Genomic DNA, 24,041 nt, shown 5'->3' with positions numbered 1-24,041 from the left:
TTAAAGCTCATAAATTAATTTGTTTACTGCTTGATTCAACAAGCTGTTGACAAAAGTGTGTGTGTCTGTGTGTGTGTGTGTGTGTGTGTGTGTGTGTGTGTGTGTGTGTGTGTGTGTGTGTGTGTGTGTGTGTGTGTGTGTGTGTGTGTGTGTGTGTGTGTGTGTGTGTGTGTGTGTGTGTGTGTGTGTGGCAGCTGGCAGCGTTAGCCTGTGGTTTTATCATGAGGCTGTATGCAGGAATGCAGGACCAAGGCTTCCTGAGGCAGCTCCACCTTGTTGGCCTGATTGCCCAATTTGAGAGTCTGCTCAGCACCTACAGTGAGTCAATTTTCTGAAAAAATCAGAACTGAACCCAGCTGTTTTGCTTTACTTTTATTTGAGTAACGTAATGAGTGAATGTTAGGCCGCAACAAATCTCAACATGTAGCAAATGAGTCAGTGGTTTTGTTGGGCCTTTATTACAGGCACTTTTATAACTTGGTTTTATAACATGTTCTAGGTGAAAGGTCACCAGAGTATTATGGATAGATTCAGATTAATACAGAGACTAGAGATTGAATTTGAATTTGAGTTCCTTGTAAAATATGAGTGCCATCCAGCTCCTTCATGATTCACCTCTCAAGGAAGTGAAATGTATTGGTCAGCAAAAATAAAAACTGAAAGACAGCTTATTCCTTAACCCATTTTTATGATAAAAGCAATCATATGTGGACAGTTTCTGAATGATATTTGTCATCCGGATTTAACGCTGTGACATTTTCTGGGAAAATTTAAGCCAAACTTAACTAATTTTTAGTAACTAAAAAGATGTTTGACGAGCAAGGATTAGATCACTGCTAATCTTGTTTTGTCGAACCATTTAAGGTGAGGAGATCGGGATGCTGGAGGACATGGAGGTTGGAATCTCAGACCTGCAGAGAGTCACGTTCCAGATTACAAAAGCCAAGACAGATGATCTTAGTGACCTCCAGCCTTTAGTTTGTGGCCGGCGGTGAGACATCATCTCCTTCTCTTTGCTTTTCTTTGTTTGAATATAACATGTTTAATTTGTCTCTTCATTAGAAAAAACTACTGACCCAATTTTCATTAAACTTGGTGGAAGGGTGTAGCATGGGATAAGGAAGAAGCCATTACATTTTAGGATCACGCGGCAGATACACACACATTTTTTTCTCACTTTCAATAACATTGCAAAATGGGGCGTTGAATGTGTGCTGCATTCACGTGGTGTCGGAATAATCAGAAAAATTCACACTTCATTAACATTCTAAGATAGCGCACGCCTTGGCCCTTCCACTTTCTTTATAATTTCTTTAAAAGGCTCAACATGTAACTGCAATTTTTTAGAAAGGTTTAGGGAAAAAGAAAGCAATTAGGTACTAATTATACTGTACGGTGTGTAGTTTGTAAACACTACCCAACTTTGGTACAACTGTGTAATTTCTTTTCTTGTGAAAAACTACAAAATCCTGCAAATGAACATATTCATTTTACCTGACCAAGGTCTGAGGACTGAAACACTCTTAATGAAGTGATTAAAATGATCAACAGCGTGCAAGTGTTTTGGCTTTTCCTCCTTTTTTTTACTTAAATTGAAAACAAAATTCCATGGTTCATTCCAAAACACTTGCATCAAGGAGCGTGTCAGAGTAAACATTCTCTGCATAATTCCTTGGGGGTAGGGGGAAATACTTATTTTCGGACATACTGTTGGATGCTGTCCTCCTCTCCTACTTCAATGCCTAACAAATCTATCTCTCTCTCTCCCTGACTCTGTCTTTCACTGGTTGAAGCCTGAAAATATTGTAAACAAATTAATAACATAACTAATTCCAGTGGTTGGACTGTTGAGCTCTGTTTCAGACTGATACCTCTGGTTCAGACTGGTCCTCATCCTCAACACGTGCCTTATTCAGTTGTGGAAAATACTTTTCAATACTCATCTGGATTGAAGCAGCAAACATTCAGTGTAAGAGTAAAAAATGACAAAACATTATTTATAATATGTTTATTTGATTCACTGCTGCTAAATATAGTGTTTTGACCTTGACAACCCAACTGCATTTTACCGCAAACTTGCAACTAGTTAACTTTCTAAAGCAGGCGCAATCGCTTGTTTGCTAAGAGTCGGGTCAGTGATTGTGAATGTGTGATTGTGTAAAGGTGTTCACGAGATAGATACCAACCTTTCGTGAACTTGTGAATTTCACCAGCCGTCTTCTCTCCTTTATGGAGACAGACGCTGTGTGCACAGTGGGCTCGATGGTGTTTTAAGCCTCCAACTTCTCCTTACAGCCAGCTTACCCTCACCTTAACCCTAACTATAACCATTGCCACGCTGCCTGGAAGACGACGTTGGGGGCTAAGAACACCAAACACAGCACGGGGGGAGGAGCTGTGTGTGTGTGTGTGTGTGTGTGTGTGTGTGTGTGTGTGTGTCTGTGTGTGAGCGAGACACAAGTGACAGAGAGATGGAGGAGAGCAGGGAAAGGCAATGAAGAAGAACCCATTTTAAATAGCGCTTAAAAAAATAAATAATAATATTGAAACGCAATGTGCGGCGGCCGGTGTTGATAGTGAGGCGCACCGCCACACATTAGTCTATGTGTGGGAAACACTGAGCTGCATTAGTCCTAATTGATGGACTATAAAAAGGTTTATCATTACCAAGGTGTCACTCAAGAAGCATTTCATGATGTGTAAAAGCAAAGAGCTGTCCCAAGACCATCACAAGCTTATTGTAGAAAAATATACGGATGGCATTGGTTACAGACAAATATCTAAACTTCTGTGAGCACTGTTAGGGCCATTATCCGGATGTGGAAAGAACATAATTTCACCATTAACCGGCCACGACCAGGTCCATAGAATATTTAGAAGAGTTGGCGAAGAACCAAGAACCACTTGCAGAGATCTTCAGAAAGATCTGGAAGAAGCGGGTACAGTCGTTTCAAAAACAACAATTAGTAATGCACTTAACCGCCATGGCCTCTATGCACGCATACCACGCAATACACCACTGCTCAAGAAAAGGCATGGGAAAGCTCGCTTAAAGTTTGCTGCACAACATCTGGACAAGCCAATGGCATAATGGGAGAATATAATCTGGTCAGATGAGACTAAAATTGAACTCTTTGGCTGTTATAGCATACACCGGGTTTGGATGAGAAAAAACATCACCCTAAAAACAACAGTGAAGTTTGGAGGTGGGAGCATCATGGTGTGGGGCTGTTTTCAGCATCTGGCACTGGCAGACCTCATATAATTGAAGGAAGGATGAATGGAGAAATGTACCATGACATTCTTAATAAGAATCTGCTGCCATCCACCAGGATGCTGAAGAGGAAATGAGGGTGGAAATTTCAGCAAGACAATGATCCCAGACACACAGCCAAGAAAACTCTGAATTGGTTTCAGAGAAAGAAAATTAGAAGGGCCCAGTCAGTCACCCGACTTGAATCCAGTTGAAAACCTCTGGAAAGAACTGAAGGTCAGAGTTCATAGAAGATGCCCCTGGAACCTTCAAGATTTGAAGACAGTTTGTGTGGAAGAATGGGCAAAAATCACAGCTGAGCAATGTGTGCGACTAGTTTCTTCATACAGGAGGAGTCTTGAAGCTGTCATCACCAACAAAGGCTTTTCTACTAAGTATTAAATAAATTTCAGCAAGTGTGTTCAATACTTTTTCCCTGTGTCATTTCACTTTATTACACACAACTTAATTTATGGACTTATTTGTTTTGATATCTTTGAATGTGTGGATTACTTGGGTTGTGACTGACTTCTGGTGAAAATTTCATGCCAATAGCAAATTCTTGACACACTTATGTGGCAAATTCCAGGGAGTGGGTTTGTTTGTGTATTTACAATTATAGCAAAGCTTGGTGCTCAGGGGGGTTATGGTATGAGCTGTTTATGCCAACCAAAACAAAACCCCAAGTGACCTGTAAAATAAAAAATCCCCTCCCCCTTCTGCAGTAAATAAATAGTTTAATTGTACGACATTTGCCACAATAAGGTCAAGTCAGTTATGTGAGCTGGTCGCTGTGTGCATTATGCCAAGTGTGATAAGATGATACACTCCTCTTGCCCCACCCCCTCCATGTCAATCTGTAAAGCAATCTCTTTCACACACTTACTTTCTCTCTTCTCTCATGCATACACACAAACAGTCTCTCTTGGTACAGCTTGCTCAGGCCTGTCTTTACGTGTCAAATTCTACATCATTGCAGAACCTATTGAATTTCTGTTTAATCATGTTTCTGTTGTCTCTTTTACATCCCATTTCTTTTTCTTCTTCCTGCATTAAGAGACCACTTCACAGTAGAAGTGCCATTACCACGAGTGGTTTTCCAGACCTTGCCAGAGGAGATCAAGGAGGGCAAGCCTCTACGAGTATTCCCGGTGCTTTTTAACGTGGGCATCAATGAACAGCAAACAATAGCAGAGAGGTACTGCAGACAGTTTTTGTTCGCTCCAATCTGTTGCACTTAACGCAAGCAACATGTTAACTAAGGCCAGTGTGTTCTAAAACTAATCAATATCACGTAAGAACTGTAGTTGTGCACAGCGTCTTCTTTATTCTTCATTCTTGCAAAGTGCATCTATATCCTAAAATTAAAATAATCCTTCTGTACTTGAGGCATTCAAAACTCTAATGGCATACTCACTTTTCCTCATAGACAAATAACTGCTTAACATATAACTATGTTGTATTTACTTATGTTAATTGGTTTAAAATGTTTTAACAAAAATACAAAGCAACTATTTTCATGGTTTAGCTCCTTATTTCAGCTGCATTTAGCACTCGCTTGGCTGTATTGTAATTTTGAATGATGAACTGTTAAACGTCTTGGTGATGCTCCACCATAGCCCTCATTTTCTCTGTCATTCTCTCAGGTTTGGAGATATCTCTCTACAAGAAAGAATAAACCAGAGGAACTTTGAGATGTTAGAAGCCTATTACAAATCATTAAGTGAACAGGTGCCACTAGAATGTAAGTGCACAAATACTCTATCTTTGTGAAATACTATAGGACTTGTGTTCCAGGCCCCAGTGCTGCAGCAAAGCGACTCTTGCAGTAACAAAGATGTTGGGAAAGAAACAGTATTGACAAATAACTGTTTATATGCATTGGATATCTATTGGAGTTTACCACATCAGGACAATTTATACAATGTCACTTTATCATTTATAAAGCGAATCTTGGAATGTAATCATCTACATCTACAAATTAGAACCTGCATTTAGCCCTGAGTGGCAGCCTGTTCTCAAACTTTTATTTTCACCAGAACAAAGTATGAAACAGAACCCCTCACTGGCAATGTGCTTTGTGCTTTTTATCAACAGGTCTACCATGTTTTCAGACACCAACTGACATAAAGGAATTACTTGAAACCCTGGGCCAGAATGTAGTTACAAAGAAGAGAAAGAATGTGGAGATACTGTGGATTGCTGGAACAGTGAGCACTGTTTTTATTGTAACTTTTTGTCCTTGTCAAGGAAGACAGTATTCCATGAACCTTATACATAAACATCCTCTCTTGCATAACCAGGGTAACTGTGATCTGTAAACACTTAGATGCAGTCTAGTATGACGTTTTTGACATGTTGACATTTCATGGGCTTTAATGGAAGCTGAACAAAAAGCCTAAGCATGATGGATTGACTTCGGAAGACAATACTGCATAGACGCTGACCTTTAACCTGATATTCAGTATCTGTCAATGAATTGTTGTACATGTTCATACAGTGATTCACAGAACAGTCTTGTCTTGTTTCTGTTCAAACAAGACTAAGAGTTTACAACCATGCTAGCAGCTCTGTGCTGATGTTAGGTGAAATAATGGTCATGTTTGTCATCTTAGTTTTGTGTGTTAGCATTCTAACATTAGCACTAAACAACGTCCTGCTAAGGCTGATGGGATTGTCATTATTTTAACATGTATGTAATCATAAAACAAAGTGTTGTACTGATAAAAATGTTGACCTAATCATGGTGCTAGATCCTCTGGGGATCATGAATGTCTCTACAAAGTTTAGTGGCAATCAATCCAATAGTTGTTGAGACATTTCAATTTTGACCACAGTGGTGGATCGATTGACTGTCAATGCCGCTAGCATGGCTAAAAAGGCACCATCAAGAATCTCCAGGGTTGGATGATACTCAAATTTGCAATTTATGTCAAAAAGTAAACGTAAAACCAGGCACAGTTTTCTTACAAGATGGGTCAATTACTGACAAAAAAGGAACAGTTCACATTAATGATGCATGTAACCATTGCATGTGTTTTTTTTCTCCACTACCCTCCAGATCTGCCGAAGGTTAAATGGCATCAGGTTTACCAGCTGTAAAAGTGCCAAAGACCGGACATCCATGTCTGTCACATTAGAGCAGTGTGCCCTCCTACGTGACGAACACCAGCTCAGCAAGGATTTCTTCATCCGTGCTCTGGACTGTATGCGGAGGTAAGACCGTGATAACATATAGTATAAAACTATTATGGGTGCAAGTTGTTGTTCCAATAAATCCCAAACATTCTGCATATAAAAAGTCCGTCATCCAAATAACATGAAGGCATAGTTCTCTACTTTGCTTCAGTAGTATGGAGCCGTGCAGTTTTGTTTTGTTTACTCAGATAAAATCTCAGGGATCTGTCTCCGAGATTTCTGCCACCACCCCCAATGCAATGGGCAGCAACTTGTCTTTCATGCTGGTTTCTTTGGATAATCCACAGACCTCACTCCGAACTGTTTTAATTGGAACTACTTTCTATAAAAGAAATAGTTCCTATGAAAGGGATAGACAATGAGATCTATGGATTATCCAGAGTAGCCAGGATGTTGTTTCTGGAAAGACACAATGTTGGGTTTTTCAACTTGGTTAATTTTCAGTGCTTCGAGGAGCACAAATAAATTACCATTCACCTCTACTGTGTTGGGTTGTTAGCAGAGTTTTCAGTGAGGATATCTCGAAATCTCAACTCGTAAAACCAAAACTATCAGCATAGCTAGATACTACAAGAGGCAAGTGATACAAATTGGGTAAACTGATCCTTTAGCCAATATTGCCAAAGATTTAGCAATTGCATTCTGTAATACTTTAATAGACATGTTACGTCTGGTTGAAGTAATAACCTGCACCCATAACACGTTATGTGAGCAAAAGCTGGGTCCACCGCACACATCAAAGACATGTTGTCTGCACCTTCTCCTCCCATCTTATCACCGTTCGACGTGCCAGTATTATCGTGTGTTCCCTTCACCATCACCACCTTGCCTCACACTTCAAAGGCAACCATGCATGTTCCTATCAGTGCTGCAGGGACACTGCTGCCTTTATTGTCTGTGTGTGCCAGTAGGGTAAACATCTACATCTGTCTGAATCTGATAAGTTCTAAATTTAGAACTTTGTTAAGGCTTTTGGTGAAGTGCTCATCTAAAATGCCTGTGATAATGACTTGTGCAGGCCAGCGGATGGCAGTTGTTGTGAACACTTTATTTGAAGAGGTGTGCATAACCATGACATGACACCTGTCATGAACCTGTTATGACACTTTTAATGCCAAGTTGACATTGTTTGAGATGTTTGTGTTATGGAAATTTTAACATTAACCTAGACAACAAAACCTGACGGATAGCTTAGACTACTTGCAAAGTAACCACTAAATGTTAATAGCTGTCCTATTAGCTGACTCTGCCCCATGAAAGGGAGATAGAAAGTGTCTATTTTCCTTGGCCCCATGGAAGGAAAACCCGGAAAGAAAAACAACAACAAATATTGTCAGTTGTGTTAGATGAATAAGAGGACGGGACATTACATGACCAAAGATACAAATAACAACTGGTCACAACTCAGTCACTCAACATATTCTACAACTAGGGTCAGAAATTTGTGTAAAAAAAGGCTTGGTAATTGAAGAAGTCTTAAAGAATACATATAGTTACACAATGTGTTTTATAAAGTAAGGCCTCAAGTTATTAATACAATTGATACATCTAGCCAATGTGATGACACAAATAAACAAAATTCAAGGTAGGTCAGCTTCTTCAAATACACAAAGTCAAAAATAAAATAATCCAAAATCCAGAATGCATAATCAATTTGTAGATCCATTGATGCATTGAATTAACCTTAAAAAACAAAAGAACCCTAGGCAGTTTTTGTATCCAAAATGGAAGTTTCTAACATATTTGATGTTTTCTTCATCCATGACTGTCCCTGAAAAAACTATTTATGCATTAGTTGCCAAGATAATTACACCTGCCAAGCATGTAACTAGCCCTGGGCACATTTGAATGTTAAGTAGAATGTAATAAGGCTATGTTACACAAAAGGTATGTGTGGCAGTGTGGTGAAAAAGCTTGAACACATGCCATACACCTCCCGTAGGGGGTTGAAACAACGGTGCAACAATAAATCATAGGTTTGTCTTACTGCAGGTGCTGCATTCAAATAGAAGTTGAGTGTTTGAATACAGCACCTACAGTAATACATTATACTTCTAAGACGACTGTATTTGCATCCATAACTTTAAATGTGTTCTAAAAATGTGTGCTTTGGGTTTTCTCAATGGATTGTTTTTTATAAATGTGAAGTGTAAAAGTGCACTCCAATAATCTGCTGCCATATCCTCTAGGCACAATGAAGTGAGGCAGTTTCTTTGAACGTCTGCGTTATCTTTCCCCTCTGACACCAGAACACTCAGTGACTATTTTAAAATCAGATTCAATTCTTAAAACACCATAAACAGCACTATTTTGTTCTAAATTAACTAAGGCTGTGGGTCTAATTAAACCTCTATTCTTAGAGCGATTTGTCCTTACAAGAAGACGAGGAGAAGAATTTAACATTAATTTAGTGCTGTTTTGAGGTGAGGGGGGGAGAGGATAATTAGAGGAAGTTAAGTGCTAGCTCAAAGGAGTATAGGAAAATCTTGACACACTTATGTGGCAAATGTGAACATTATTGTATTTCTTCTACACTCCAGCATTTGTATCTTTTGACTGACACACTTTTGTTAATGTCAAATCTCAAGATTAGCTGTAGGAGGACCTTTTACAGGAATTGGTTTGGATTTGATATATAGGCACTGATTTAAACCTTAATGTTTTTATATGAACAAAACATTAGTGCATTTATCTGTATGGTCAAGTGTGTTTAAAAAAAACACTAACATCAGTGCATTTATAATGATAAAGACTGGGATTGTTGGATCACACCGGTGTGATTGACAACGCCAGTGCTATCTAACATCATCCCTTAAGTAATATATTTGCTTTCCCATTACCTGATGTTTATACTGCACAGGAACGACAATGAGGTGACATAACTGCACAAACGTGACAATAGAAAGATGCCAATTTGCTTTAGTTTTAATAGGTGGAAAGACACATTTTGTAAAGGGTGCAGTAGGTAAGACTTATAAAACTAACATTCTGTCATGTTTGCTGAAACTGACCCTATGTTCGAGTAGAATTACATGAAGCAGGTAATTTAAAATAATCCGGCTCCTCTGGCACCACCTACAGCCTGTAGTGCGATTTGCAAAAATCCACCCCTCCCTGTTCAGATGCACCAATCATGGCCATGGGGGGTGTCTAACTGCATGTCAATCACTGCTCATGCACACGCATTCATTCTCCTTTGTTGGGGGAGGGGCTTAGGAGACCGTTTTGGGCTTTAGCAGAAAGGGGGGAGGGACTGAGAAGTTGTCGTTCAAGTTTTTGGCTAAGTCCTGGATCTTCACAATCCTACCTACAGTACCTTTTAAAGGTGCTCTGCCATACAAAACCGTTTTTACTTGCATTTTTTGAAATATGTTAGGTCCATATGTGTTTGTGTTATGTTGTGAATGTGAAAATGAACTGCTACCTCCTTTGTCAGCTCTAGCCACTGAAAAGAAATAAGCAGAGAAATCAGGCCAATTACAAAAGCTGGTCAGTCTGACATCATGTTGCCTAAGCTCATTACTATTCATTAGCTCGCCCAGTTGGGCTTGGTAAAGGATTCTGACAGCCAGGCTCTCATTGGCTAGCTGTTAGCCAATCAGATTCAAACTGTTTAGCTTGTTGAATATTAATGACAACTGGCAGAAATCGAGCTGAGTCTTCCTGTAAGCTCTCTATACCACGCTAGAATGGCTTGAAACAAGGTAACCAAGGCATTTTTTCCACAAAAAATGTTAGAGTCCATGGTAGAACTTCAGACATTACCACAAAGTAATTAAATACGTGTGGCAGGGCACCTTTAACATGTGCTGCAGCTTCAGCAGGTACAACATGCTTGTTGTAGTCAAAGGAAGCTGAGATTTGTTGTGTCTTATATTTGTCTGTTATTGGTTTGTGGTTTGTTTTGATAAAGAGGAAGGAATGCTGATGATGGTGATAAGACAAGCTGGACCGGTTGATTCAATAGTTACTGTAGGTTGATGTCATAAAGTTTGTCATTTCTTTAACCTGCTGGTTTGTAGCAGCAAGGGAACAAACAACAAAGCCGATTCAGTGCATACAGTGTCTTTTAGTCTATTCTTCTTGTCAGTCTAGCCATCAGGCGTTTGGCTAGATAGTATTTGGCTGCTGTTTCTATCACTCCAGACTATGGCTAACTAAAAATCTCCAGGTATGTGCTTATCTGTCTTTTCTGAGTTCCATTATCCACACAGGCCAAATAAAGTTTCTTACATGGACCTTCTGCACTTGTCCAATGTTCCTGATTATCTCGAAATGAAGCCGTTTCATTCTTTTATAATGATGTTTTTCTGTGCTGCTGGCAGTGAGTTAAGTCTGGCATAAACAGTGTGAAGTGAAGTGAAATGCTATCCAAAAGGAAATCGAAAGTGTCACAAAAAACCTGTTAAACCACTACCGTAAACAAGGATTCTTCCGCTCTAGACTTAAGTGAATGCTAATCAGCTGGATCAGATGTAATGAAAACACATTCTACATAAAACCTTCACTATAAAATGTGCATCAAACTGCATGACTCCTCTCTGCATCCTCTGCCAACCAAGTCATTTCATTATGTGGCTTAACGTGCAGCTTTTCGTGAGCCTGTTTCTTACATTTCTGCTCCATCATTGCTGCCTGCTTGTCTGTGGCTGTGGCTCTTTGAAGCAAAGTCTGTACCAATGGCTGTGTCTAAGTGGGCCTTCTGGTATCAGCCTGTATGGGCTCTTAAGTCATCAATCTGTGCTAGAAGTCTCACTTAGACAGCATTTAGACTGTAATAACCTCCCAGTGTTTTGATCTCTCTCTGTTCATTCTGTTTCACTCTGATGGGCGCCCCTGCAGTCGGCTGACCCAGGGAGACATTGGGCAGTGGGAGGACCCTGAGGCTGGCGCCGTGACAGAGAACAAACCAGCGTCACGACACTTTTACCCCATTGCCCTGCTGCTTGTTAGCTCGCACTTACTGGTTGTGTGGCTCATTTTAAGTCTTGTTTTTCTGCTTGCAAAATATCAATAAATTGCTGACAATGCCATCTCTACTTACGCCTTTATTCTGTGTTTTCTGGTTATTCTTTTATGAGTAGTTGTAGTGTGATTTGAATGACTTTTACGTATAAGTGTTATTAGCACGAGTGGTTTAAAGGGGCGCTATGCAGTTTTGGCAATTTCTTGTTTCTCTATAGAGCTCCTCCCTACAGCTTCGTAATAGATATTTGGCAGCTCCTATGTTTACTTGTGTCTAACTCCTCGCTCGGTCAGTCTGCCGTTTCCTCTTTTTCTGTTCCTCCGACAATGCTTTCCTAGGTTTCTGCTTCTTTTTAGCCAGCTCAGCCATGACGATAGTGTGAAAAACTCCATCGCTACCTTGTTAGCCGGTTCCTGAATGGACGTATGTGTGCAGTGCTGTGAAGGAATAAATTACATTGCGAGACCTGATATCACGCGATACTTCCTGACGCTGAGGCTGGCAGCTCGCCGGCCAAAAGTTGCAAGGGTGGTTTTTCCGCTCACAGGCGCTAGGGGGAAGTGAGGCGACCACCATTCAACCCAAAAAAAAGTCATATAACCATTCCAATGACTCCGAAGCTGTTCAGTTAAAGTAAATTAAGCTTAAAAAAAACTGCGTAGTTCCCCTTTAATATCAACCTCAAGCTGTTGGTTGTTAATCACCAAACAGCAGTGGAAGATTGGGAAAACTTTATTTAAATCAGATGGTATTAGGTAAAATAACCGTCAATTAAGTTTCCTCTTTCTTGTTTCACTAGGAATATTTTATCCAACAAACTTTAGGTAAGTCCTTAATATCTGACAAGAACAAACTTACCAGACTTATGTTAGGGTTAGGTTTACACTAACTGCATATCAATATAGATACAATTTATATTGACTCTCAGACATCTTAATTTTAAGGTTAATGGATAAGCCTGGCATTAATCTATACTTTTCTACCGTGTCTGTCACGCAGCCCCAAACCCATTGATTCCTACTTTGAAAGGATCTTTTAAAAAAAAGGTCACAAATTTACACTTTCATTTCTAAAAAAAGAAATAAAAAAATAGTTCAGTAATTTCTGTGAACTGTAGTTTTCTTGCAATCTCAGAATACATTTGTTTAGGACTACTTTTAACTGCTTTCACATACTCTCAGATGGTCCGTGACATTCCAGGTCTTCCTATTTATTTTGAATGGAGGAAGTGTTTTTAGGCTGTGGCGTTGGGGGCCAATGGGGGAGCCGGAAAAAGAAATTGCAGTAGCCTACCAACGTCACCCTGTGGTGGCCAATCATGTAACCAGCAATCAGAGTATCCATCACCCATACCAATACTCAATTTGGATACTAAAACAATGCTTTCATGCCTTCAAGCCTTACCCTTTAACCCGTAAAATCGAATGAAACAGAAGCTCTATGTGAAAGTGATGAGTGAAGTTTCTTCAAGGATTATATTGCTGAGAAGGATAAAACAGTGGCACATAACAAACGAAAAAGTATAAAATATTGCATGTCTGGAAGTGTGAGTTGTCTTGTGCAATTTTATGTTGTACATATGTTATGTCAAAAAGGTGAAAATATTGTCCTTAATTGCATGTCTTCTTAAATTGCAGTTAATCTTAAGAAGTCTCTGCCACTGTAGACATCTCTTTTTTTTTGACACCTGCAGTTGCATAATCCTGTCCTCAAACTTGAATAATTTGCCTTTGTGTCAGCACCACATGTACAATAAAAGTCTTACATAGTTTAGAAGATCCCTGTACAGCTCATGCTTCGACCCCGAGACTGAAACTTCTGGGCTCACTCTGACATTGACTAGAGTAAAAAGGGAAATTAAAAACTTTCCTCCTTTTTAACTTTTGGTTTTGGTCATTTATTCCATCTCTTTGCAGAGATGGAATAAATGGCCAAAACCACATCACATAGAAACAAGTGTCTCACTTATCTGTTGTAATATGTAACAGTGCAGATAGTTTCAGTTTCAGTTACGTATTGATCGAGTTCCTTAATGGCAAAAACATCGCAGTCCATCAAACTTTAATGGTATCCCAGAATTCAGATGGTCTCACTTAACACTGTGTTTTTACAGGTTTTACAGTTTTTTTTTTAAGATTTGTTTTTATTAACAGAAGCTCCTACAAGATGTTAATGGTGTGTAGCAAGGATCTACAGTTTGATACATTGAAAGTAGTATTTTACAAAAGGAACACACACAAATGTATAACCTTACAGACACACCGTACAAGGATGATGATTTTTGATTTTTGAACATCAGAAGAGAAAACAATAAAAAAGCTAAGTAAATAAAATCAATACAAAACACAAATATTACACAAACTTTTCCCATCCCACCCCCCACCCTCATCCCTTGTATGGTTCTCAGTTTCATTTCATTTATATATCTACACAGTCAATATACAGTTTATACATACACCCATCTGTATACATACATATCTATATAAATCTACACATTACTCACAACAAATGCATCAATGAGGAAGTTATACAAGACAAACCTGCAGAGGGCTAATTTGAAGCCGGTCCAGGAGGGCTCACGCTAGCACGGTCAGCCAAGTCCAGAGAAGGCAGAATGTCTGTGAAGGGGCCCCAGATTTCTCCAAAGGCTGGATGCTTTCCTCTCACATTATATCATATTTTTTCAGGTGTGCACTAAGACATAAGCTCATTAATCCAATGTTTTACTGATGGTGAATTTTCAGATTTCCAGTTGATCAGAATACATTTTTTTACTGCAGTGCTTGCAAGTAAGATAAAGTATTTCTCGTAGTAGTTCATATTAATAGAGCTTGTGTCCCCCAGGGTCCTGTTCAATTTGACTTCCTATTACCCTTGAGGTTAATTCAATGACACGTTTCAAAAATTCTTCTATCATTGGGCAACTCCATAGCATGTGTATAAGATCACCATTGGTCATTTTACATCCCTGACATTTGGAGGAAATGTTGCTGTCAATTTTATGTAACCTGTAAGAGGTGTAGTATGTCCTATGGAATATATTAAATTGAATTTGCCTGTGTTTTGTGGAGGTTAGTACAGTCTGTGCTTGTTCCAATAGATGATGCCAATCTGCCTCCTCATAAATACAGCCTAGGTCTTTTTCCCATTTCCCTTTTGTAGATGTGTTATCATAAACAGGTAACTTTCCAATGATGATACCATATATAGAAGATATTAATCCTTTTGTTGATTGTGTGATTTGTTACATAGGTGGGTTTCAAGAGGAGTTTCTTTTGGGATATATGGGAATGTTTCTTTGGATTTCTCCTTAACCCAGTCTCTAATTTGTAGGAATTTGAAGAAACTATCTTTGGGAAGGTTGAATTTTTCATTTAGTTGTTGGAAGTTAGCAAATGTATCATTAATGTATAAGTCAGTAGAGTCTGAAATAGAAACCTTGGTTCAATCCTGTCAAATGCTTTGTTTGCATCCATGGACATTATTAGCATAGGATTTAAATTTTTTTGAGCGGTGTTCAGTATGTGGAGCAGTCACCACACATTATCTGCCCCTTACCTGTTTTTAATGAAGCCTGTTTGGTCAGCGTGTATTATCTTTGGTATAACATCTTCCAGTCTGAGAGCAATTAGTTTGTATCTTATAATCTGCATTTAGGCTGAGGGTCTGTATGAGTCACATTTCTGTTTGTCCTTACCCGGTTTTGGAAACAGTGTGATTGTTGCGATTTCCAATGAGTCTGGTCATTTTTTATTTTCTAGAGCTTCTTTAATCATGTTCGCGAGTGGAATTAATAATTTATTTGAAAAGGCCTTATTATACTCGACAGGGAAGCGGTCTGGCCCATGAGTCTTGTTATTTTGTAAATAATTAATGGCTTGGAGTGCCTCCATTTCTGATATATCTGCATCAAGCAGATCTCTATCCTCATCTTGTAATTTGGGAAGGGTTATTCCATCCATGAACCTTTTTGCTCCAATATTATCAGCGTCCTGCCCAGTTTTATATAAATCTTCGTAAAATTGTTTGAATTCTGCATTTATGGATGGTGAATTATCAAGGAGTCTGCCGTCCTCTGTTAATATTGAGTGTATAAAATTATCAGATGTTTCCTTTTTAATTTTCCGAGCCAAGAGTTTACTTGTTTTGTTCCCAAATTCATAATAGTGATATCTAGTTCTGGCCATAGCTGCTTCCTCTTTGTTGGGACATAGATTATTATATTACATCCTTGTTTTTGTTAGTGTATTAAGGTGTTCTTCCTTTTTGGTGGCAATGTATTCCTGTTCCTGCTTTTTAATATCTCTTTCCAATTTGGTTAGTCTCTCTCTAATTTGTTTTACCTTGTGGGCACTGTATGATACAATTTGACATCTCATATAGGCTTTTAGAGCCTCCCAAATGTTGGCATGTGAGGAGGAATTTGAATTGGCATCAAGAAATATTTCATTATTGGTAGTCATATATGAAATAAATTCAGGGGCTTTCAACATGTAATTTTTAAATCTCCACCTGCGGGTTGTGGGCTGTGGAGTATCAATCATCCAGGAGAGTTTGATGGGATTATGATCCGAGAAGGTAGCTGCTAGATAGGAGCATTCTATCACTGTGGCTATCATATCTAGTGGTACCAGGAACATGTCAATTCTATAGTGTGTATTATGCTTAGGTGAAAACAAAGAGAAATCCCTCTGATGCGGATAAAGATTTCGCCACACGTCAATTATGTCTTTCATACCTTGGTTTAGTGCTGTTGCCGCATTTGATAGTGAAGATGTTTTGGGTAATGATCAATCCAAAAGAGGGTTTAAAACCAAATTAAAGTCTCCACCCACAACATTGACCCCCAATTGTAGCCAGTTTCATAATAAGATTGTTAAAGAATGGGTCATCATAATTTGGTCCATATATATTCACTAAGGATATCTTGTTTCTATTATTTCACAATCTACAGCAAAAATCTGCCATTTTTATCCTTCTCAACTGAATTTAATTTAAAGTTCAGGTGTTTATTAATTAGCAAGGCGACACCTCTTGCTTTTGAGGAGTAGGAAGAGTAGAAAACATTACCCACCCAGTCTCTGCGCATTTTTAAATGTTCAGAGTCAGTGAGGTGGCTCTCTTGCATAAAGGCAATATCTACATTCTGCCTCTTTAAATATGTCAACATTTTCTTCCTCTTAATTGGTGAATTGACCCCTCTTATATTCCAAGATATACATGTTAACTTACCCATAATATAAGTTATTCATATAGATGTCTCAGAAGGATAAGTATCATACTATTCAGCTCTAAGGATTTCTGGTTACATACCTGCATTGAGTTTAGAGGTAGTAAAATAACGAACATGGGTATAATGATAAGACTAAATCTGGACCTGAGAGTAATCTGGATATGTGTGTAAGTAGAAGTTTGAGTTTAAGTGAGAGAACATACCCTCAAAACATTAAAGTAAAAACCTGCCTGATAAAACCTCTATAACAAAAACACATTAGGTAGGTAACTTACACTAACTAACAGTGGTGGCTCCAGCAACTGCTGAAAATTAAAAACTGGCCACTCATAACAGTTTGTATATGGGAAAGTTTTCAATTTTACAATATTAGAGATAAGGCAGAAATATGTAAGGGATAGAGAAGTTGGTTAAGTGAAGTGTGATCCCATTCTACCATTGGGGTGTAAACATCACGCTCATTAGCCTGGGCGCAGGGTCTACAGTTTATCATCAGCCGTGGTCCCAGTTATTTTGAACATTTGAAGATAACAGGATTAGGCTATCATGTCGTAGCTTGAATCACAACCCTTCTCATCCCTTCTCATCTGTGTCTATAACGGTGGACTGTGTACTGCATTCACTTTGGTTAGCTTTATGCTACTCACTTGGGAGTTCTTTCAAAAAACGTTGCACTTCGGCTGGAGTGGAGAAAAACTTGAGGGTTACCAGATGTTTGATGCAAAGCTGGGCTGGGAAGATCAGCGCGTATTCCACCTCCTTCTCTCGCAGCTTCCGCTTCACGTCACGGAACTCGTCTCTCCTACGCTGCAGGTTTGCGCTGAAATCTGGGTAGAACAATATCCTTTTGTTCTTGTATGTCATCTCTCCTTTATTTCTGGCCAGTCTAAGGGCTTTTTCTTTATCTCTGAAGTTCAGGAATTTGGCTGTCCAACTTCTTCCCGATGTGGTGCGCTCTTTCCAGGGTAACATTATTTATAAGTTTATTTGATTCACAGCTGCTACATATAGTGTTTTGACCTCGACAACCCCAACTGCATTTTACCGGAAACTCGCGACTAGTTAACGTTCTAAAGCAGGTGCAATCGCTTGTTTGCTAAGAGTCGGGTCAGGACTCCAACATTAACACACTGACAACATTTTATTCAGAATATAAAATATTTTTATATCACTTTTTAATGTGTGATTGTGTAAAGGTGTTCACAAGATACCAACCTTTCGTGAACTTGTGTATTTCGCCAGCCGTCTTCTCTCGTTATCATGGAGACAGACGCTGTGTGCACGGGGGGAGGGTGAGTGTGTGTGTGTGTGTGTGTGTGTGTGTGTGTGTGTGTGTGTGTGTGTGTGTGTGTGTGTGTGTGTGTGTGTGTGTGTTTGTGTGTGTGTTTTGTGTGTGTGTGTGTGTGTGTGTGTGTGTGTGTGTGTGTGTGTGTGTGTGTGTGTGTGTGTGTGTGTGTGTGTGTGTGTGTGAGAGCGAGACGCAAGTTACAGAGACGGAGGAGAGCAGGGAAAGGAAATGCAGTTGAACAAATAAGCTGCGCGTTTTGAATAGCGTTAAAAACAAAAACGAAACGCACTGTGCAGCGGCAGGTGTTGATGTCTGTGTGGGAAACACTGGAACATGTCACAGATGAGCTGAGGTGTTTGTAGGTCATAGTTGTGGTGGAGGTGTTGTATTGGATTGCATGTCATTTTTTAAATTTTTAAGTATTGTGACAGTGGTTTTTCATTGTTTTGGCTGGATTTCCCACACTGTTCATCTAATAGGGAGGAAAATCTTCAAATTAAGCATGCATGTTATTACTATAATCAAAACAAAACTGTCATAAAACATTCATACAGCACTTCATATAGTGTGGAAGAACAATTATTAGCTGTTGCACCTTACAATAAAATGCTAACCTTTGCACCTAAAGGCAGCTTTACAAAAACAGACACAGGTTTACTTCCTTTTTCAGGGGCACATCAGTTACACTTGTCTAAATCCTGAAAGGCAACACTCACGTTTCTGGAAAGCTAACCGTCTAGCTCTTGCCCAACACCACATTATGCTTTCAAACTGAAATATAATCTTTGATATATGTCTGAAGCATTAGCAGACACAAGTTAATACAGTGTCACAGCACTTTAAGGTACTAAAACCTGGTTAAATGAGCCGAGTCTTAGCTAAAAGGTAGTTTTTTGGATTCATGTAACTACTACTTTTAAATCTAAAGGAAAACCTTTTTTAAATATAAAATGAACATAGTGATCCACATAATCATCCGAAGCATTAAAAAAAATCATAAAACAGGAAAGCGCTTCACTGGAGCATGTTAAAATACAACAGTTTCTTTGGGCTAATTGAAGAGTCCCGGTGAAGGAAGAACACATTCTTAGTGAAAAAAATAGACTTGGAGGAAAAATCACACAATCAGACATACAAAGACTGTAGAATATTTAATACAGCATGGCCCTGACAATTCTGGATTCTGATTGGTTGGAAGGTTTAACCGAGACACTTATGACACACGTGTTTGTTTGCAGTTCTAAATACGTATGCCTGTTTTAAACTGTAAGTAAAGATAGCAACAGTGGAGTTTAGCTAAAGAGTAAAGGGTTAGGATAATTTGTGTAACTGCCAACAACAACCAAAAAAGTAATATAATTAGCTCAACTACAAGTATCACTTCAAATGTTTTTGATATTTGTGTGATTGTTAGTTGAGGCCAAGCTTGTAGCCTAGCAACGTCTAAGGGACAGCTGCAGGGAGGGGAGAGGACAAGAGAGGAAATGCGACCAAAATATAAAGATGTGGAGAAGTTGCAGGTCCAGATCTCAGGGAAATATGTATATCTTCACATTAGGTAATTAATTAATTGTTGGAAGTAATTACACATGAATGAGCACATATTTGTGAAAAAACAAAGGTTTTTTTGCTCAAGAATCAACATTTAAAAAAAATTACACAATGGAGCTTTTACTGCGGTTTCCAAGATCATGAATGAACTTCATGAACCTCAGCATACCAAATAAAACTTGAGTATAATCAAACTAAATGGACACTTGAACCCATACCAAACAAAAGTTGTAAAATGGAGTCCCAAAGTGGTGATCAGAAGTTGTGAGCGGCAACAATGGCTGTCTCAGGTGATCTAGGCACAGATGTGATTGTATAATTTATGGCTGATTGTTGAGAAACAAAATTAAATAGCATTTTGTGTTTATCATCACAAACCTAATTTAAAAACTCATTAATGTTTACTTTTTTGTTTTTCTTTCTTTTTTTTCCTCATTCCCTCTTCACCCTGTTCATTTGATCACCAGAGAAGGATGTCGGATTGAGAACGTTCAAAAGAATATTAAATGCAGGAAATACGCCTTCAACATGTTGCAGCTGATGGCCTTTCCCAAGTGCTACCGACCACCAGAGGGAACTTACGGCAAAGTTGACTCTTGAGGACGTAAGCCATGTACTGTAAAACCAGTCATTGTGTGTTACCCAAGTAGTAACTATGAAAGCTTATACATTATGGTTAAAATGTTTTATTGTTGTTTATTGTAACCAAAATGACTTGCTGGATTTTGTTTATAGTGTGTGTTCATCGATTCCCAAGCTGGATTTGCCAAACGTGTTATTGTAAAATTCATGCACTTTCCAAGTATTGCCTTGTTTATTTTTTCATGGCCTAAGCAGTGCAACTGTGTTGGCAAACCACAGTTTGAATGTTTGTGTGGCTGTGCAGTATGTTAATGATTTGTTTTAAGACGTTAAGCAGTTCAACCTGCATTTGTGTGAATGAAGAATTGTGTGTGTGTGTGATAGAGAGAGAGAGACAACAGTATTAACTAAAAGGTTCACTTACTACCTTTTCTGAGCTATTTTAGAGGTGATTCAGTAAAAACTTTGAGTTGAGAGTATTTTTGTTTGTTAAATATGCTGTTCCCAAGGTTGAGAATAAACTTACATGCTACAGTGATTTTTGTGGTATAAACCCCTCTCTACAATGACTTGGAAACAAACTGCAGTTCTTGATCAGCTGATCTGTACATTTTTATGGCATCACATATTCAGGTCTAAACTTTTCCTATATTGTTTTTGACTGTTGCAGACATATTTTCATTAATTTGTAATAAGTAACATACCAGTATTTCAATGCATATGTTGAATCCTGTTTTCTAACTCATTCCATTCTCTTAATGGTTGCACTTAATCTTTTTCCATAATCTTTTTATATCTCAAGGTACAGGCCAGTGAATCCACATGAAGTACAGTTGGAAGTTGGAATAAAATTAGAATATTGGACCATCATTTCTGAATGCTATATATAAAATTCAAATATTTATTTTTGTATTCTTAAACAATTTTCTTTTATTCTAAGGGTTGATACCTTGGACCTTAATGCGTGTTTGAAATGTATTTGTTGTGTTGTACATTGGACATTTACAATTGTCTATTTGAAATAAAATAATGGATTGATGTGGATATTTGTGATTGTATGATGATATGTGTTCAATTTCAAAGGTGTGTATTTAATTGAACAAGTAAACTACTACAGTTAAATTAGTCATGATTGATCAATTCATCATTATTTAATCCATGTGTTGTATTAAAAACATTACCAACTAGCAAGATATACAGTATTCAATTAAAACTAACACTCAAAGGGATGAGAAGATTGTTTTTTTGTCTGGATAAAATAAAAGTAACCTTTAAAATGTTGTATTTTGTATGTTTTAAGTCCGTTTGATCGGTGGGCCATCATTTACAGCTTATTGAAAAGTGCTAATGACATTAAGGTAATATCTGCGGCCTTGTCAGGGAGAGCTTCGTGTAGGAATGTGTCTTCAAGCATTCCTTAATTTCCTTCGGGATTAATAAAGTATCTCTATCTATCTATCATGGAAAGGTAGAACTTTCATGCTACTCCTTTCTCTTCAAGGTAAAACAGAAATTGTTGGACAGGTGGTCCAACCTGTATGCCTGAGGAGTCCTCTTTAAGAGACTTGTCTAGACTAGCTCAGTTCTCTGTTGATTCTGACCTCAGACCAAGGTGGTTTGAATACCCATGACCTGGGTTTGTCTTTTGCGACCAAGGCTGTTACTGCGCATTGGTATAAGGGTGAGCTCGGATGGGTTGGTTGGCAGGGGCACGTGGCCCCTTGCTGGTTGATCCTTCCAACTCCAAATAGGAGATTTTGGTCTCAAGGCTCAAGATGTTAGATTATGTCTGCTTAGGCTGAGACTGTTTTGCAAACCCTAAAGAAGCAAGATCAGGCAGATTGTGGCTGGTGCGTGGGTTTGCCATGACACAGAGTTGAACGTTAGTGGAAGTCTTCCTCCATCCCAAGCTTGTTCCGAGAACCAAAGTAGCCTACACTTGTAGAAGGTGAAGGTAATACTGTTGGGGAGATTCTTGTTTTTACCTGTCTCACTGCCATGGCAGCAGTCAAACCGGCTTGTGTCAAGTGGTCAGAAAACTCTCTCTCTAATGTCTGACAGAGCATGTCGTACTTCTGACCTGGTTGGTCAAGGAATTTGCTGACGTTGCGGATGGAGGTTACCTTCATTAGGTAAAGTTTGTCCTCAACAGAGGCACTTGGGAACTTCCAAGTAGAACTCGATGTCTTTCAAGTACACATAGACGCCATGAGAACCACCAGGACTGGGTTCAAAGCGTGCTATATTGCGGGCCATTTTGTGTAAGTCGTGATGAGAAGTACCCCTCAAAGCCTGTGTGTTTGGAGGTAAGTAAGATCGTTGAGCGGGAGCTGGGGTACCTGTGTCCTAAGGGACACTGCTTGTCCCAAAGAAATCAGTCGTGATTGGTGAAAGGAACAGAGACACGATTTCTTGAGCTCCCTCAGCAGGTTGATTGTCTGTCTTATTCTCTAAGTAAGCATCGTTGAGATGGGTTTTTTGGGGGCCGTGCATTTCAAGAGAGCGTATCAGCTCTTTCTTGGTGGTGGCTAATTCTTCTTCTTTAGTTAGCTTCTCTCAGCTGACAAGCTTAAACTACCCAGTCATTGGTCTCAACCAATTGTTGTTGCAACTCCTTGGCCTTCCGTAGGCCTCGGCTAATGATGAGGTTGGTTTGGTGTTGGCTGTGCCCGGGCACTTGCAGTGAAAGTTCTTTTAAGCCGGAAAGTGGTCGCTACAGATAGACGAGCAAGCTTGGGTAGAGCTGATGACGAGCTGATAAGCGGGTTCAAAAATGAAGTTGTCTCTCCCTGTAGTGAGTTTGTTTGAATACTTCCAAAAACGATTCGGTTGGCCCAATAAAAGGCTCATCAAGATTCATCAAACTAAAGTTCTGAGTTCACAGGTGAAAAATCACGGGAAGTTTGTTTCTCAAATCGGATTTTTACAGAAATTTCAAAAAGACGATGAGCTTCAAAATTGTAGCGATGAAGACTTAAAAACTGCAAAAAAAGTTAGTTTTAAAAGTCACGTGAACAAAAATAGTGAGTGGATGAGTTCAAAAAGGAATAGCGGAGAGACTTAGTCAAAACCTGCTGCACGCCTGTTTCTGAGGGCTGTCTCCAAGACAAGTCACTCCCTTTCTGGAAGTTTGACTTTGATTAAAGTTTATTCTAATTAAGTCGTTTTTACGCTAGAATAACGGCTTTTTCCCATCACTATCATATTAACACTTAACATAGAATATGTTAGTTATTACATGAGTTATAGATAAGAAATCAATTTAGTACACATTTCACACAACCGCATTTTCTTAATATGTTCAAAGTTATAACATGGTGATAAATCAACACATAATGTAGCTCAACTTTATTTATTTATTTGATCAGGGACAATGCACAAAAAACATTGGTCTATAAAAGAAGAGATGTCATGTGCCAGGTTATAGCAAAAAATGCTAATTTCCACCCGCAGTCCCTGGACAGGTTGATGTTATACTATACTATAACAGTTCATAAAATATATACACAATAATATATGAAAGCATTACTTCACTCACATCATAAAAACACTCTCCACTTCAGGAATCTATCACTCACTCACTCACAGTTTACATCATTCATATCACAGTCATTCAGTGCGTACAAGTTTGTTTTGATAATAACCACTGTTTGGTCAGGCGTGTAAAAGTACTATAATTTGTGCATGAAATAATTTCGTTTGGAAGAGTGTTCCAAAGGCTCGCTGCTTTATAAGAAAACAATTGTTGACCATATGTTAGGTTCTACGTCTTGGAACGCTGCACTCTCCTCTGACTGTCGACCGTGTGGCTCTAGAGATTCTCTCCGAATTCAATGTAAATAAACCAGTCAAAATGTAACCGTTTATAGTGGTGACCAAATGTCCATTGATCCCTGGGTAAAGAAGATTATCTAAACATAAGATCAGAATGTAACTGAAAAGGGGGAGGAAGAGAGAGACCAGAGATGTT

The 24,041-nt window shown here is 38.8% G+C and overlaps 1 protein-coding gene across 6 annotated transcripts in view; it reads left to right on the top strand.

Annotated features, from left to right (window-relative positions):
* The window catches only part of inpp4b (inositol polyphosphate-4-phosphatase type II B), a 165,680-nt gene extending 144,367 nt beyond the window's left edge, over positions 1-21,313 (top strand). For 4 of the 6 annotated variants that reach the window (XM_028600608.1, XM_028600633.1, XM_028600646.1 and 1 more), the window contains 7 exons: positions 195-318; positions 865-991; positions 4,311-4,451; positions 4,900-4,997; positions 5,351-5,463; positions 6,315-6,469; positions 11,294-11,468. In XM_028600608.1, coding sequence (XP_028456409.1) covers positions 195-318; positions 865-991; positions 4,311-4,451; positions 4,900-4,997; positions 5,351-5,463; positions 6,315-6,469; positions 11,294-11,468 — 933 coding nt within the window. Of the gene's footprint in view, positions 1-194; positions 319-864; positions 992-4,310; positions 4,452-4,899; positions 4,998-5,350; positions 5,464-6,314; positions 6,470-11,293; positions 11,469-19,956 lie in introns of those variants that run through there. The other 2 variants (XM_028600625.1, XM_028600617.1) reach the window with 2 other exon arrangements.
* The last annotated feature ends 2,728 nt before the right edge of the window (positions 21,314-24,041 follow it).

Source organism: Perca flavescens, chromosome 2 (genome assembly GCF_004354835.1).
Source record: "Perca flavescens isolate YP-PL-M2 chromosome 2, PFLA_1.0, whole genome shotgun sequence".
In the NCBI taxonomy this organism is placed as follows: Eukaryota; Metazoa; Chordata; class Actinopteri; order Perciformes; family Percidae; genus Perca; species Perca flavescens.
Note: the sequence above shows the minus strand (reverse complement) of the source record. Positions and strands in the feature narration are given on the sequence as shown.